Source organism: Myotis davidii, unplaced genomic scaffold, assembly GCF_000327345.1.
Source record: "Myotis davidii unplaced genomic scaffold, ASM32734v1 scaffold200, whole genome shotgun sequence".
Lineage (NCBI taxonomy): Eukaryota > Metazoa > Chordata > Mammalia > Chiroptera > Vespertilionidae > Myotis > Myotis davidii.
The window spans coordinates 7,410,186-7,422,731 of NW_006293700.1; the positions used below are offsets into that span (position 1 = coordinate 7,410,186).

Below are 12,546 nucleotides of genomic sequence, written 5' to 3' on the forward strand. Positions count from 1 at the left end.
GGTGAGGAAGGGGGGCGCTGGGGGTAAGGGAAGGACATTCCAGGGAGAGCTACAGCGTGATGCTTTCAGGGTCTGTGCATACATGTGCTTACTATGACCTGTCACTGTGCCACAGCAGAGCAAGCATGGTTGGTCTAATGACCTGGTGTGGACTTGGGAGTCAGACCTACTGTGTTCAGTTACGCTGTGCCCCTCGCTGGCTGTATGATGGTGGGGAAGTTGACACATCTCTCTGAGCCTTTGTTGTCTGTCTTTAAAGTGGAGAAGCACCCACTGACAAGGGTGGTGTGAGATTTGGATGCAATCGTGTTTGGGATGCGGTGGCGCATACCAGATTACAGCGAGCACTAGGTTGGTAGCACGTAGGTGGTGGGATGCTTGGTGACAGAGCATGTCAGGCTCATTTGTAAACTCTGATATATTATCAAAATGTAATGGGAGTGGCATTTTGATTGTTTGCGCTTCCCAGTGCAGTGGCCCTGGCTGGCTGCAGTCTGCTCAGTAAATATTTGAGAGTGTTGCTTGGTATCCGGGCTCTGAGACAGCAGGGCTCTGAGGAAGTGCTGGGGACAGAGGGCAGAGGGCTCATTATACATGCCTCTAAAGAGGGCTGCTGTTCCAGCGGACGTGGGATCGGGAGGAGGCTGAGGAGATTTAATATGAGAGCCAGAATTCAAACCAGGTAGTGGCCTGGGCTTATGAGCAGAAGCAATATGGGGGCAGGTGAGGGTTGCGCTGGGGAGAGCCTAGAACTTCCCTGAATTGTCCTCAGTGTAAGCAGCGACCATTCCCACTGCCGGTAAATGGCACCTTGAGCCAATGTTGGCACTTTGGGCTTAACTTGTGTAGATTTTACTTTGTGTAGATTTTAAGGTCATTATAGAATTGGGGAAACTGAGGTCCAGTTTGGGAAAGAGACTTCCTTGTGGTCATATAGGTGCCCTTTCCCAAGATACCCACCCTTGAACCTGGCATGATGCTATTTCTCTCCTTATACTTTCTAAGTCTCTATTTTCCCATTTAAAAGGTGGTAATAATAGCACCTTCTTGTGGATCATTGTAAGGATTTGTATCAAAAGTGCTTGGCATGCCCTGACCGGTTTGGCTCAGTGGATAGAGCGTCGGCCTGCGGACTCAAGGGTCCCAGGTTCGATTCCGGTCAAGGGCATGTACCTTGGTTGTGGGCACATACCCAGTGGGGAGGGTGCAGGAGGCAGCTGGTCGATGTTTCTCTCTCATCGATGTTTCTAACTCTCTGTCCCTCTCCCTTCCTCTCTGTAAAAAAAATCAGTAAAACATATATAATAAAAAAAAAGTGCTTGGCAGGTGGTGAGTGCTCCTTGTTATTCTTATCACTTCCTCCCACCTTGACCTGATTCCCATGGAGTGTTGAATGAGCTCTTGACATGGTGCTTTGTGAGGCACCTTTAAAACTGATTACATCATTTTGTCCAAAATCAGAACCCATTTTGTACTTATTGGTAAGTAGTAGCTTAGAGTTTAAGAGAAATTTATGGGAGAAACACATAAAATTGAGAATGACAGCAGGCTATAAAACACTATGTGCCAGGCACTGGTCCAAACAATTTACATATAGTAACTCATTTATCCTTAGAGGTCGGTATTGTTACCTCCTAATTTGCAGATGAGAAAACCAAGACAGAAAGAGGTGACTAACTTGCCTGAAGTCATGCAGCTAGTAAGTGATGGAATTCAGACCTACACAATCTGGATCCAGAAACTCCACTATTAACTTATTCACCATTTTTTTTGTCCCTGTCAAAATTTTTTTTTAATTTAATGGTAGAAAAGCTCAGTTCCATCCTTGGAATGCTGGTCTTTTCATAGAAACACCAGTTGAGACCTGCTGCTTCTCTGATGACCAGGGAAGCCAAGGACCCCTTGCATAGATTGTGGGATTATAAATGTTCTGGACCATGAAACACAAGGAAGTGAAATAAAAATCAAAGGCCTCTCCTGTGGGCAAAGAGTGTGTGCGGAGAGGCCTTACTGTCCAGGTCTGCTCCCAATATTTCTTCCGAGCCAAACGGAATCACATTTTCTGCTTCTCATCTGTAAACTGGGACCAATTCCTGCCCTACCCAGCAGAATCTCAGGAAGATGAAATAAGGCAATGTGATTCATTCTGTTGTCATTCACAATAGATTAAAAAAAAGATGTGGCACATAATATATATAATCCTGGATCCAGATTGTGTTTGAATTCCATCACCTACTACCTATGTAAAGGTCATATTGGCATCTGAAGTTTGAGAAACAGTGAATGTACCCAATCCCCATATTTTACAGATAAACTGAGACCTGCTTGTTAAGTCTACCCAGGATCACCTACTTGCTTATGGAAAAAACCCTAAACTTTTCTCTCTCAGGATAATTTTTTAAACCTCTAACTGATCATTTATCTGTATTTGAAACCAGTTAGTATGAATGCAAAGGGTTGTGCTGTTAAAGTTCATGAATTCAGAGCCAGAAAATATCCTTGTGACATTTACATAGACATGTTTAGTAGACATGGATGGGCAATTTGAAACAGAACAGAGGGGCCATTCACATTTTTAAACATGAATCTTGGATGATTAGTGGGATATTGTTTTATTAAGTTGACTATTTCTTGGGTACAGTTTCTTTGGAACAGTAAATTTGATAAAGTCTGCTTTTAGGGTTTTTTAAAAATCAAAATCTACTCAAATGCTCATCAGAGAAAAAGTAAAGCCATTAAAAAGAAAAAATACATATTGCAGTATACTCTGTTGGCTATATTTAGGTGCAGTTTCAAACTTAGAAGAATATTTGGCATTATACCATGTAGTTTTTGCTCCATTTTAATTAAGATTCTCCATGGTCACAATGATTAATGGCAAAGCCAATTCCTCCATTCTTAGATCCTCTTCCCACTTATACCCCGCTTTAGAAATCTATTAATCAGGAGGTAGACCAGATAGCTAGGAAAGTATGTTAGGAAACCTGGGCTCTGCTCAACCTTAGCAGGGTGCTGAGAATGCACGGAGCTGTTTATTGCTATTGATCCATCTTTTCAAAGACGCAATCTCAAAATGCCATGTACAAATTAAGTATTGGCCATCAGTCTAAATGAGTAGGAATATTTGCATCATTGGCAGATAAGGCTGGAAAAACAAAGCAAAACAAAACATTGGCTTGGATCACATCCCAATATGATTTGCTTACATATCTTGCTAATGACTATGAAAATTGAGTGAAACATTCTAGATTAAAAAAATAATCTTTCTTCTAAGTTTGAGGTTACTTAAATGTTGTCATATTAAGAACATCTTTTGATGAAGATTTATATAGTTAGGTTGTTTCCAGAAAAATAAGCTTTCTTAGCTTATGCCCTGGGTTGTACCTGTCAGTGTGATATTTATCCGTCAATGTGATATTTACCAGTCAAAGGTGACTATGGGGTTGAGACCTGACCTTAAGAAGATCTTAGGCGCCGTTATTCCTGAAAGCACTGACAATATACTTAGAAGTGCATACGATAAGATGGGCCTACAGTGCAGTGGGCTCTGGTATAGGGAGATTGAATGGAGGCTGCGCCCAAACAGAGGGGTGAGTTTCACTCAGTATCTTTCTAGGTGAGCCTGGCTCATCTAGGCAGGAGAACCAGCAGCTCCGCAGCCTCATTCCTGGGTATTTCTGCAGAAAAGCCCTCTCACCCTGGCCCTCAGCAGTTACTGATGGACTAACAGCCTTTTGGGGGAAAACCGCTGCCTCTCAGTTTCTATTGTCACCAACGGGGCTACAAGGGTCAATGTGCGAGATGAATCGGCTTTTACCTGGTGATAAAAGAGGCAGTCAGTGTGGGGGAATGCCTGGGCCAGAGGAGCGAGCAGAAATTCATGGTTGCTGGTGGAAATTCAGCCAGATAAAGATATTATGGGGTCATCTCCTACCCAATAGCCTTGCTTTCCCATCTGTGCCCAATGAAGTGATTCCTAACCAACCAGGAGCGATTTTGCCTCCCTGGGGACACCTGGCAATGTCTAGAGGCATTTTCAGTTGTCACAAATAGGGGAGGTGCTATTGGCATCCAGTCATAGAGGCCAGGAATTCTGCCCAAAACCCTACAAGGCACAGGACAGCCTCTCACCATAAAGAATCCTCTGGCCCCAAATGTCAATAGTGCCAAGATCTAAGGTGCTAAGGGGCTACAACCTTGGCCTAGTGGTTGTAACAATTCTGTCAACACGTTAGTTTAAAAGGTGTTGAGAAGGCTGAGCTTCTCCTGGTAAATGGCACGTAGGTACCGACTAAAGCAAGATCCCAGTCACCACGAGCAAACTGTGCCAGTTACCTAAGAGGGAAGATTAGAAGTGGACCATGGGGTCTTTAATTTTTTTTTAAGCAGCCCAGGTGACAAATCAGAAAGGCGAATGCAGGGATGAGGCCACTAGGAGGAAGGGCTGGAGTTAAAGTCCGTCCAAAGGGAGAAGCCTGTCATCACCTCCCTGCTTTGTCTGGAGGCATCGCAGTCTCCACCAGCAGCCTCAGCTGACTCATTCTTAGGGGCCCTGTAGTATCATGTTGGGCCAGAGAACTCAGACTTCCTTCTAGAGGCAGAGTAACATGCATTGTCTGGAAATAAGATTTTGTGTCCTGGTGAAAATGACTGCTTTGAGGTTGTCCACAGATTGTTTGGGGAGTTAGAGACCCCTGAGGAGTGTTAAACCTCTAGCTATCCAATTACTGCTGTATGGCCTCAACAAAAGTGAACCGGGAAGACAGTGTGGTAGTGGGGAGATACTGGCTATTTCTCAATAGTGAAAGAAACCATGCCTTCAAGAGTTAGGAAAAATGAAGCACTTTCCTCACTAGAAAAGAATTATCCATTTCCTTCTTCGATTGCCAAAGGCTGTTTTCTTTGCCAATTTAATGAAGGTATGAACTCAGGATTCATTGCCTGCAGGAAAAAAAAGAAGCTAGTGTGCTCTGGAATCCTCAAGAGTCAATGATAAGTGGGTCAGGTGGAATTGAAAAGAGAAAATATTGGGGGCTGAGCTGGGCCAGTGCAGCACTGAATGGTGCTGTGTAGTAGAGCATCATCAATGATAGGAACAAGTTCTGATTTGCTGGAAAGGAAATGAGGTGACATAGCTAAATTTGCTTTGAGCAAATTTCTGTCTCAATCAGAATCAAAACAATGGATCTTACTATTCCCCCTGGGAAGGGAGTTTAGATGTGCATTGGATCCAAACCTATTAATTATTTCTTTAAATTTTTAAAAACATTTTTATCTTTCTTTTTGTTCCAATCAAAGAAGGTGTGCTGTGGTGGATGCCATAATTTGACGTTCAAGGGCCTTTTAGTTTCCTCTTACACTCATGGTGGTGGTCTGAGGACGCACTTTCTGAAATAAAAGTTTTCCTGATAAGAGAGGTATGGCTGCCTGGTCTAGGCTGGTTTCTGCGTGGGGTTCACTACATTTCTTTGGCTTTTGGGGTCATATTTTAACACATACTCTCAGTTAAAACGACCCTCCCTTTTATCCCAAATTCCCATCACATTTTTACCTACCTCCAGGGCCTCCCTCCTTTTCTTGGGAATCCAGACCTATTCCCCTTGTGTCACATGACTCCCAGGTGTTCCTATCCACCTTCATCTGAATTTGCCTGGTGTTTACCTGCTGCAAGTCCCAAACTGCTCTCCCTTTTAGACAATATTTACGTTGGCACAAGGAAGTCATAAACGTGGCATGTTCACAAACACCACGGCAGGGTGCTGAGCAGATGTTCCCACATTCACAGGCTCATGGTTTTCATTTATGGACACTCACAATGGCACCTGCCTTTGTGGGCAGGGTGCTGATCTGTCCTTGTACGGGTGCTGGTGTGCTCCAGGCCCGTGTTTCTCAAACTCTGCTGCCCATTAACATCGCCTGGGGAACAGTTGCCAATCCTAATGCCCAGGCCCCAATGAATTCAGACTCTCTGGGGGTGGGACACAGACATCTGTGATTTCTAGAACTCCCCAGTGTGCAGTTGGAGAACTTGTTCTCCAGTTCAGTGCAATCACTTGAGGATCTTGTTAAAAATGCAGATTTTCGACTCAGTAGGTCTGGGTGGGCCTGAGAGTCTACATTTCTAATAAGCGCTCAGGCAAAAATGTGGATGCTGCCACCCTTCCAGAGACCACACTTTGAGTAGCAAGACAAGACCTTAATCCTGTCTAGTGGGCCTTCATCAGCCTTGAAAGTAATTTTCCAGAAATCATTAGTCCTCTTAAGTTTGTGATTTTTTCCTTATATATCAATGGTCCCCCTATATCTCACTCCCTCTCTATTTCTCCACCAATACCCTACAGCCACACTCTATGGCAAAGTCACCTCACGTGATCTCAGTACTCTCTCTCCCTCTAGATTCCGATTCTCTGGAAAACAGTGCACATGGTATACTCGAGTGTCATTGGCTAAACCGAAGCATATTTTTCTGTGGATCTTATTTTTCTGTCTGTGCACAAAGTCATCGAGCACAAGGATATACAAGGATATGCCCTCTAGGCTCAGCAGACTCTTTGAACATTGTGTGATTTAGCAAATGATAATAACCCGGTATCTTATTACTGCTCCAAATAGGCGAGTCACAAACACTAGGTCTTTAGTTAAAAAAAAAAATCATTACTCATGACAAGAGGATGGGGGTAAAGCACAAAGCGACAAAAGTAATTTTCAGTTTTTAGAATTGGCTAGTATTCCATATTATAGTACCTTGGAAAATGTAATCTTCTGGCCAAGACTGTTGGCTTTAGAGCAATATTCGCCAAACAGTTATCTGTAGAACCCTGGTCTGTGGGCATATTCTTGGGGATTCAAACCTCTCCTGGTAGGCTTCTTAAATAGTATAGTGAAAGCCGATAACTTACAAACTAATATAAAGCATATTACATCATCAGCATGGCCAGTCATGACCAAGACTCATGATTTCAATGCCTGCATTTGTGTGTCTACTTATGATTGTATATATGCCAAATCGCCATACTTTAATTGTGCAGGATAATGATAAAAGAACAAAAAACAGAGGGAGGTTTAATATTTGCATTTCAGCCAAGAGGAGGCCCAATTATATTGCAGAGAGTCTTATAAACAAAAGTATATCAGTAGTTTGGATAGAGAAACGTGATAAGAGAACTAAGAAGTCACACAGCACATCATAGCAATCAGGACCGTTTTCACATTGAACAAGACCATTTAATCTCAGCAAAATAACATCATCTATTACACGAAAGCAAGAACATACATTTGCACTCCATCAGCTTATATTTTACTAGTATTTAATTTTTTAAAATTTGTTTTGGTTATATAGTTCTTCAGAACTACAAACATTGTCTTAAATTTATATTCAAGTTACTTTCTTTTTTTGAAGGAACTTGCATGCCCCCTACTGAGGACCAAGCTCACAACCCAGGCATGTACCCCGGCCAGGAATTGAACCGTGACCTCCTGGTTCATAGGTCCATGCTCAACCACCAAAACATACCAGCTGAGCGCAAGTAACTTTCTAATGCAAGTCATTTAAGTTATTACTGGGACAATGTTTTATACTTCCAAAAAGTTTTGCATCTACTCATTTAGCAACATAGTCTTCAAACAGATTCAGTCGTTGGGCACACCTTAAATTCTGTTAGTATTTTCAAAAATGTCCTGGTGGCCATATTGTAGCCTCATGCTCTGCATCTTAAGGCACTGTTAAGGGGACACTGTTGGAAATGTAAGCTCGGTGCTTAGATTACATTTTTAAATTAGCTGAAAATATCATAGCAAACGTTTTCTGGGGGAAATGTTTCCTTGCTTGGAAGTAATGCCTGGTGATGGCGTTTTCAGACTGGAGGATGGAAGAGGGGCCGCTAAGACAAGTGGTGGCGAGTAACACTGGGCTCATACGAAAGCCCAGTCATACCTATGGTGTGGAGGGAAAACGTGCTTACAGGCTGATGGGGCTCTGGCTGTCCACTCCCTGACGGGCGGCTGAGCGGCTGCACGGCTGCCGAGTGTGGGGTGTCCCCTTTGGGCAACTGCTGACTGCCCTCTGAGAGGCAGTATGACTGGCTCTGAAGAATCAAAAGAGAAAGACATAAAAATGCTAGACCACTCACAAAGGCCAGCTCCCCGTGGGGTTGACTTGCAAGGGATGAGATGCCCTACTAAACTGCCAGGGGAGAGGAATAGGTTTCAGTTTCTCTGAAAGATATACTGCCTGGAGGGCTCATAATCTTGGCTAGTATGTAATGTTATTTATAGATGATTTAAAAAATAATGCCTCTCTGAAGAAGGAACTTGTGGGTTTGCAACCATGTGAGTGCACGTTTAATTTATAGCAAAGGAAAAAACCCATACAAACCAAGTTAGAGTTTCCAGAACATTTTGGAGTTTTGTTCTCTTTGCTCCTCGTGCTCACACAAGAAATCATTTTGTTGCTGTGGGAAGCCATAGTAGGTGCAACAAAACCTTAGGAAAAGTCTTACTGTAACAGTTTTAGCTATTAGTTTTTCAAGATTTTACTCTGACCTGCCTTGTGCATAGTTGGTTCCAAATGGTAGTATTTTAGTCAGTTGTTCGTTATCAGTGATTTAGACACTTTTTTTTTTTCACATGAGCCTAGGTATTTCAGAAGAAAAGTAAAATACTGAGTCCATTTCCTAGATATTTGCAAAATGTCTGGATATTTGATGCTGTTTAGAAATAACACTGGAACATTTTCAGCTTTTAATCCAAGTTATATGGCCTTGTAGGAGTATTTTTACCTTGGTCTACTGATCTTTGCAAGAACCCTGCCTTCCCTGCAGAACTCTGATGATCAGTCTATGAACTTTTGTGCATCTTTGCTACTAACAGCGCTCGTCATTCATTCCACAAATACATATTAACCATTTTGCTCTCTGCAAGGCACCTCATTTTAAACACATCCCTGAAAGAATCTTCATCACCACCTTAATCTCTCTCCTAAGAGATTTTTGATTAACGGGGGTGGGGGGAGGGAGGAGGGGAATACATTCTAACTGCATTTTAAAAGCATGATACGCTGTTGTGAAAATCAGTCATAAGGAGTCACCACAATCATAAAGTATAAAAGTATTAATTATGATTTCATAGTTCAAATTTCTACACACGCTATATAACCAAAAGGAAAACTGTATTCGATTCCCAAAGGCAATAAATACTTACATGATGATTGCCCATTTTCGTTTTTCTGAGATATTTGTTCTGTATTTTATGAAGAGATCAGCTCTCCTAAAGGCCAAGTTGATAATGGTTTTCCCAGGACATACGATCTCTTGAGCTTAATAAGTAACCTTTGGCACTGAATTTGAATACACTGTTGGGGATGGGTCGGGAGCGGCCATATCTACAAATGAGCTTAACCTGTCCAAACTGCCTTGGCAGGCCCTTTTTATAATGAAATATTTATTAGTAAGTCAAGCGTAGGGTTTTTAAGTTTAATAACCTAATCACAACTAAAGGACTAAACCTGTCTCTTAGGTTATTGAAATGTGTGTATTTTTTTCTTAAATTTTGGGTGTTCATTTAAAATGTTATGCCTTGTAATAGTAAAAGCACTAACCAGGCTGAAAAATCTTTCTATTTTACTAACATCACTTTTATTAGAACAGAAAATCTTTTTGAGGGCTACACTGAGTTATGCTATTAACTTTATAATTTAGCTGGTTTTTAAATTTTAAAAAGTAATAAGTGCACTTAGTAAACTTTTTTGCTCATAATATAAAAAGTTATCATGAAAAATAACCCTCCTAAGCTCCCAGTCCCTCCCGTAGTGGTTTCTTGTGAGTACCTTCCAGAAATGTGTATCTGTCTGTCCATTTATTTGTTTGTCTGTTACCTCTGGACTGCTTTTTCTCTCTCTCAACAAATGAGTTTGTACAATGCATTCTGTTCCATATCTTGTCTGCTTCACTATATTAAACACATACATGTCATTGGCATATTTTCCCCCAGTGACCATATGGTAGCTTATTATGGGTATGAACCAAACCTTATTTCATCAGTCCACTATTCAAGGTCATTTCGGTTGTTTTGGTCTTCTGCATGAATCTTTGCATATGTGTCCATGTTTATCTGTAGAATAAAATCTTAGAATGCAATTGCTGGCCAAAGAGTATGTGCATTTAAAATTCCAGTAGGGGTTGCCAAATTGTCCTTCGCATAGACATAAAAATGCTCCAAGACCAGCTGACCCGATGAGGCTGACCTTCAAAAGACAGAATGTATGCCCCCTGATAATATGCCAGTGCGCATGTCTCCACATATTGGCCAACACTAAACAGTATTAAGGTTTTTCATTTCTGCCTCTTTCAAAGATGAAAAATGGTTACCTCACTTTTTAATGTACATTCCTTTCCTTTGAAATTCTTAAAATTATATATCCCATTTTTTTAAAGCCATGTTGCATGAATTTTCCTGTGGTCTGCTTATGTCCTTTGTATTTATTTTGAGTTAGTAGTGTTTTCATTATTTATATGCAACAACACGAGGTTTATAATAAGGCCAGGGCTTTTGTCGAGTGTAACAATTATTTTGTTGTTTGTCTTTTGTCTCTGAGTATGTTTTGAGTGTGTATGTGTGTGTGAAGGAAGTGTTAAGTGCTTATGTATTTATCTATATCAATCGTTCCTTCTTTGGCTTGCTTAGAAAAACATCTCTGCATTAAGATGATTAAAACTTCTTGTACATTTTCTTCATGTTCTTTTAATGACTTCATTTTTTAAGGCTTACATCTTCGAGGCATTTGGAACTGATTTTGATAGAGAGTAAGGAAGGAATAGAGTCAGCTTTCATTTGGGTTATTCAGTCGATCCTAGATAGTTAATAAATAATTCATCTTTCTTCTTCTGGCCTAAGATGCCATTTTTAGTTTATGCCAAAATTCCTGTGTAATATCGTATGAAAATTCTGACAGGTTTATTAAATTCTGAGTGTATATATTCATTCTTTTGTTCCTTAACTTTTATCTATTGAAAGCCTTTGGATGTGCTGGTTGCTGGGGCTACAACAATGAATAAGACGAATGTGAATTTTCTCTTCTTAGCACCTACAGGCAAGTAGAGGAGCTAGACAAGAAAGACACCATTGCAGATTGTGGGATGGGCTATGAAAACAATAATTAGGATGCTGTGATAAAGGCTAGCACGTGCATGGTGTGTGTGTGTGTGTGTGTGTGTGTGTGTGTGCAATTTAAATAGAACGTGTGTTCTTCCAGGAGCTAACATTTAAGCTGTGAACCAAAGCATGAAAAGGAGCCATTAGTTGAAAGAGAAAGCGGTCCAGATCAAACCAAGTGTTTTCAGTTTGGGCTGAGGCTCAGCAATAGGAAAGAGCTTTGCAAATTAGAAGACATGAAAGATGGTCAAAGAGGCTGGCGTCTGCTGTGTGCCGGGCAGGGCAGGAGGGTGAGTGCTGGAAAGACGTTGGTCAACAAGACAAGACTCCCCTCCAGGAAGGGGGGTGGAGACAAGAAGACAGAAGTTACAACTAACGCGTTGACCCTTCAGTGTTATTTTGGCTCCAGTGTCTAATTTGCGCTCCGACCATCACTGTCTCCTTTTCCCAGCCTCAGACTTCTCAGGGCCAAGTCCTCCCTGCCCCACCCCCATGAATCAACCTTTGCATTGCTAACCCTCCTAGAACCCTTGATCAGTGACGTCCCTCTCCCTCCCTTCCTGTCCCACCTCCCGGACTAATAAAGCTCAAAGTCCAGGAGGAACAGGGCGATCGGATGTGCAGTGTTCAATGTGGAGATAAGTTCTGTTCCAGGATGCTGAGTGACTGGGCACAGGAAATGTGTAAAGAACATCCTGGTACAGTTCATGGCCCCGGGAGGTGAGAGACACAAAGCTTAGAGGCCCAGGAAGAAGCTGACACACTGTTTTATTTTATTTTTCTGGATCACTAACACTATAGTCACCTTTTAATTATTCAGATTTGCCCAGAGTCAAGTTTGGAATGGACTGAAACACCCTATTCCTAAGAGCACCCCCACCCCCCTTTCTCCTCCGCAGTTGGATGGGTATGCAGTAAGGTGGCCGGGGTAATTCCGAGCAACAGCAGGGGAAGGAGAAGGCCCCTGGAATTTCTCAGAGGATGTCAGGGCTGGAGCCCCAGAGGGAAGGTGGAGAAAGCGTGGGAGCGGAGGTGAAAGACATGACAGGGGTAGAGAAGGCACAGAAGAGATTGAGAGGGGTCCTGAAGGGTTTTTTTTGGTATAATTTTAAATATTTAGCGATTCTACATTAACACGTGCTGTGTAATATCTTTGATAGACTGGGCCCAGTTATTTCCACCTCTTGGGCTTTGGTGGCTCTCACAGTGGGAATGGCAGCCCAGGTTCTCAATTCCCCCTAACCTTGTGGTCTCCACAACAGGTCACAAATCAATCCTGCCGGAGTCCTCCCTGTTCTGCCTGCCAAGGTGAAGTTTCTAACACTTCCTTAACATGTTACTCATACATCTGTTAGTTGTTAAATTCTATTTCCCTGCCCCTTGCCCCCCAGGACACAT

At 42.1% G+C, this 12,546-nt stretch overlaps 1 protein-coding gene across 1 annotated transcript in view; it reads right to left on the reverse strand.

Moving 5' to 3' along the window:
- Positions 1 to 9,276, reverse strand: part of ANXA13 (annexin A13) — a 54,261-nt gene extending 44,985 nt beyond the window's left edge. Inside the window, exons 1-2 of the mRNA XM_006767351.2 lie at positions 9,199 to 9,276; positions 7,962 to 8,084 (exon numbers count right to left, since the gene is read on the reverse strand). Of these exons, the coding sequence (XP_006767414.1) occupies positions 7,962 to 8,084; positions 9,199 to 9,213 (138 nt within the window). The 5' untranslated portion in view covers positions 9,214 to 9,276. The remainder of the gene's footprint in view (positions 1 to 7,961; positions 8,085 to 9,198) is intronic.
- Positions 9,277 to 12,546: the final 3,270 nt, after the last annotated feature.